Below are 5,307 nucleotides of genomic sequence, written 5' to 3' on the forward strand. Positions count from 1 at the left end.
TGATTTTCAGCTCTAGCCTGTGCTTGAAAGGAGCTTGCATAATTATTTTTAAAATTATGATGCTTAGGAAAGTGTAAGAAAGGTGGAACATATTAAAGGAAAAGTAGGCAAACAAAATATGAGAATACCTTTTAGATACAATTGCTCCACCAAGGAAATTAAAGATATTCAATATTTCTCTTAATAGTCCTTGCTTTAGAGGACCCAGACATTGTTAATTGCACATCTCTCAATAGAGAAGATCACAGAGATCAAATCTGGAATATTTTGAAAAGACTAGGGACAAGTGCAAACATAAAATTTAAGAAGGAATTTAATTCTAGTGAATATTGCTAATACTACATGTGCTTGAGAAAGAACAGGACAAATTTACAAAGCATTTCAAACTTCTAGAAATTCAGCTTAAGCTAGACCAGGCCCAATAGCTCACGCTTGTAATCCCAGCACTTTGGCAGGCCGAAGGCAAGTGGGTCACCTGAGGTCAGGAGTTAGAGACCAGCCTGGCTAACATAGTGAAACTTTGCCTCTACTAAAAATACAAAAATTAGCTGGGCGTGATGGCATGAGCCTGTAATCCCAGCTACTCTGGAGGCTGAGACAGGGGAATCACTTGAACCTGGGAGGTGGAAGCTGCACTGAGCTGAGATCACGCCACTGCACTCCAGCCTGGGCAACAAGAGCAAAATTCTATCTCGAAAAGAAAAGAAAAAATTAGCGAGCCAACTCTTTATTCAGTAGGGGATTCTGTCTGCTAAGGAAAAGGTAATGGAAGAGCATATTCGATTCAGCAGAATGCTAGCTAGCCCAACAAGCTGCAAAGCTCAACCCCTTCTTGACCAGAATCAAACTTCACATTTCTACTTCAGTTGATCTGACATGAGTATTTTTCTCTCAGGTGTTTTGAGTCTTAGGTCAGAAAGAGTGGTTACCCCTGCACATGACCACTGTGCCAATGTAACACAGCATATATTACTTCAGGTCTTGACAAAGGGCTCATTTCTAGTGACTGTGTCCTTCTGGCTACCAGGAGACACTTCAGTGCCACAGCCACTCACTGACACTTTAGAGTTGCTGAGAGAATTGTCTGATTGTGGGAAACTAAGAAGCTCACGTTTGGTCTCTGGATCATGAGCCCTACCTGTTGAGCACTGAGAAAGCACTGGAAAGAGAAGGGAAGACCCAAAGATTTCTAAACTTGTGCAAATGGGCTAAGACCAATAGTGAGGTTGGGATTTTACACACGTTCAGGATGGTTGTCAGACAAAGAAGCCACTGATATACCACTAGTACAATGCAGTTCAGATTACAATAAAAAGTTATGGGGTTTTTTTGGGTCAGAAAAGCATATAAGAGAAGAAGTAAAACAGTACACATGATTCCTATCTCCTTTTATCCTCCAAACTAACTCTCATTAACACACAGAAATGTTTTTGTAGGGGGCACAAAGATAGACTGCAACAATCGTGGCCAATATTATGGTAGAGAAGGACCCTGCCCTATAATGCTCCACATGTTAATGTTATGTGAAAGGGGACAGGGTCATCTCTGTGACAGTATAGTCATGGAAGCCTCTTCCTGCTCAGATAAGTGGCCTTCATTAAAAGAAGCATAGAAGAATCTTGTTTCATAAGCTAATGCCGATAATTGAGACAGCAACTGTTTCAGGAACATGGGGGGAAGCTGTTGGAATGGGCTTTCCTTTAAACCTAGCCTGATTCCATCCTGCTGATGTGGTGTGGGCTTTAAGTCAGGGCCTGAGAAGGACAGTCTAACTGTGGTCTACGTCAGAGGGCTCCTCATTCCTCATAAACCGACAAATATGTTAATATCATCAGAAAAATTACCGGGGCCTATGGTGTCCCAAATTCTGATTTCTTTTTCCATTGAAGATCAGAGCATAGAGGAAGGAGATACCTCACTCATGTGCTCTTCTTGTTATATGCTCACAGTTTCTTTGTTTCATGATTCTGTACCCTGAAAGAGGTTAGTCCTGGATATGCTAACAGTTTTTTAAAAAAATCCCTGTCCTAGAATATTGTGGCCTTGAATCGAAGTGTTTTCTATATGTTTGTGTTTTCATCTTCCTTCCTAAGCCCTATATCTAGGGTCTGCCTTCTCCATCCACAAATCTCAGGATGCTATGGAGTCTGAAGACACTTGATTGCAGAGATAGCATAAGACCCCCACCCCCACCATCACCACACACACATACACAAATAAACACAGGACCAGAAAGGAGTGGTTACTGCTGATTCTCTAGCATTACAAAAATATCACTCTTGTAACTTCTTACCCTTACAGTCATATATTTCTCTGTCACTTGACATACTCCCCTGTTTGGGGTGTCGGAGGAGAAATCTCTGTGCTAACAGCAGAGACATGGAGCTAGTGTGTCACATCCACTCTATGAACAGAAATCTTACTACTCTCTATACTCTAAAAATCAGGCCATTTTCTAGAGTTTCACCCCCTCACCAGAAAGGATTTATTTGTGGATATTGGTTGACTTACTATACCAAGAGACTCAAGTGTTAATCATTAAAGGAACGTGTTTGTGCTTTCTTAGAAGTAAGAGGAAGATCACATTTAACTGGAGAGTGCCTATTGTCGTTTTCAAGGAAGGTCAAAGCTCTCACTTACCCCTGCTCAATCTTCACCTGTGCCCAAATAATTAACATAATTTTGAACCTTACCCTGGAGAAGTGAAATGGGACCTCGTCCTCCAGAAATGCAGAAGACACTGTGCTGTGACTGGCGGAGTCACAGAGCACAAGAGTATCCATCTCCAGCCCTCACTGGGAATAAAATTAGGCAGTTCTGTCTCTTTCCAGGGCAGCCACCTTGTTCTCTGCATGAGGAGCATGGCAGTCCAGATGCTTCCAGGAGGGATCTGGGACAAAGCTCTAACTAAGCAACACATTATTTTGATTTTGCATGTCTGGCATATAGGGATGGCCGGTGAGGGGAACAATAAAATTCTTGATATTTCACAAGTAATTTATTGATGTCCAGAATTTGAGGTGCTGATGGCACACCTAAGTGGCAATATGCACCAGGCAGATTAATATGTGATGCATCAGAGAAAGCAGAATGGGTGATGTGATGTGCAATGCCACGGAAGCACTGCAGCTAGGAGGGGTGACAGCTAATGGGGGTGTTTAGAGTCTTTGAGTGAACCAACCACATCAAAGAGTAATTGTAATTTATTTCACTCAATCTTCTGTAGCATTCACCTTTGGAGGAAAGTCCTTTGAGCATGGACAGAGATGGTGATGTCACTGACAGTCCCCCTTTTACTCTGGGTGAAAGGTCTAGAATCCTCAGCTCCAGTATTCATGCCCACAAGGGTCTCATCTAGGTGAAGGCTCCACCTGCCCCACCCTGCCATGGCCACCAGGCTCCTCTGCTGTCTGGTCCTTTGTCTCCTGGGAGAAGGTGAGTCCCCACAAATAAAGCACCTGCATTTTTGTATATTGCCAGTTATTATTCCAATTATGTTTCTTATTCTGTCCCCAAATTCTATGTCTTTTCACAGAGCTCATAGATGCTGGAGTCACCCAGACCCCAAGGCACAAGGTGACAGAGATTGGACAAGAAGTAACTATGAGATGTCAGCCAATTTTAGGCCACAATACTGTTTTCTGGTACAGACAGACCATGATGCAAGGACTGGAGTTGCTGGTTTACTTACGCAACAAGGCTTCTCTAGATGATTCAGGAATGCCCAAGGATCGATTCTCAGCAGAGATGCCTGATGCATCTTTAGCCACTCTGAAGATCCAGCCCTCAGAACCCAGGGACTCGGCTGTGTATCTTTGTGCCAGTGGTTTGGTCACAGTGCTGCAGAATCACCCCTTTCCTGTGCAGAAACCCTGGTGCTTTCTCTTCTCCTCCAGTACCCAGCAGCTCTCAGCAGCCTTTCTTGCTCCTCCCCCAGCACAGGAAGTACGTAGGTTTGGTGTTCCACGTCTCTAGGCAAGGCAAGCACAAGGATGCATCACATTAGGAAACTTTTGGCAGGAAGTCAGTGGGTGCGATGGTTCCTGGGATTCCTCACATACTTCTCACAAGGGTGCCTGAGACCAGGTTTGAGGGTGAGTGTCACAGACTGGAGCTTTCAAGTGATCGAGTGAGCTTAACACTGTGCAGCCATTGCACGTGAATGCTTCTCTCCTTTGCTGCTTTTCGTTATGACTTCTCTGCCATTTCTTTTCTCTTCTTCCTTAAAACTTTCAACATCTTTGATGACTTCCAACATCAATCTTGGCTTCTCAGTTGTTTCAGTTGCTCACTTCAAATGATCATTTCCTTCACCTTCTTCTCCACTTTCTTTTTCTAGACTTCCAATGACAAATTATTTGAATTACCCCCAAATAGCTTCCTCAAGTCTCCTATTGTCTCATGCAGGCTTCTCTTTTCATGTCTGGTACTACTTCTGCAGCAATTCTTCAACCCCATCAGGACCACTAATTGACTTCTCCTGCAAACATTGCACCATATATCATCTCATGTACTATATTCATTATCCGACTTAGACTATGTGTTCTAAGATGATTGTGAAATTCTTGCATATGTCTTCAACTCTCATCTTTTCTTTTTCTGTTTCTTACCTGGAAAGAGACCTTTCTTACCTGAAAGGGCCACTGAGTAGGCCCTTTCAATGACACAGAGAACATAAAATGTCCCTTACCCTTGTCAAACGGTATTATAACTATAGAGTGTGTCTTGAGATCTGTAAGTCCCTCTATGCATATAAAATTATATACTTTTCTCCTATTAAAAGAACATGTTACTTTTTAATGAGTTCATCAGTTTCATCTTTCAATTATAGTTATACTTTTGACAATTATAGAAGCACTGAAAAAAGTTAGGCACTCAGGATGTATGATCCTATCACTTTTACGCGTGTGTGTGCTTCACTTCATATGTACAAAAATGTTAAAAGAATGCCGAATAGGCATATTTATCCATTCTCTTGTAGGAATGATGAAGACAAACTTCCAAGGGGAAAATATTTGCAAAATAATCCACAGCACATAAAATTATTTAAGAAAAAAATAAATCAATAAATATCTCTGTTAAGTTTATATGTAGTTTTATATGCTTGGGTAAGGAAGAAAAAAGGTTGTGATACATTTTGCTGGTTATTTGGAGAGAGGAAATATAGAAAGAGCAGAAAGAACATGATTAGCCTTGTCTTTGTTTAAAATTTTTCCTTTTTAAATTTGATACACTATTTACCATCAAAATTTAAAACAACACCACTGCTATAAAACAATATACAGACAAGCTAAAAAGAAAAAGAAA

The 5,307-nt window shown here is 41.4% G+C and overlaps 1 gene segment (V, D, J or C); it reads left to right on the forward strand.

The window, feature by feature from the left end:
- The first annotated feature begins 3,223 nt into the window (after positions 1–3,223).
- Positions 3,224–3,975, forward strand: LOC108541502 (T-cell receptor beta chain V region YT35-like). The segment is given in 2 exon segments: positions 3,224–3,435; positions 3,536–3,975. Coding segments are annotated over 2 exon segments (489 nt in total).
- Positions 3,976–5,307: the final 1,332 nt, after the last annotated feature.

This window comes from Rhinopithecus bieti, unplaced genomic scaffold, assembly GCF_001698545.2.
Source record: "Rhinopithecus bieti isolate Rb0 unplaced genomic scaffold, ASM169854v2 scaffold_20175, whole genome shotgun sequence".
Taxonomy (NCBI): Eukaryota; Metazoa; Chordata; class Mammalia; order Primates; family Cercopithecidae; genus Rhinopithecus; species Rhinopithecus bieti.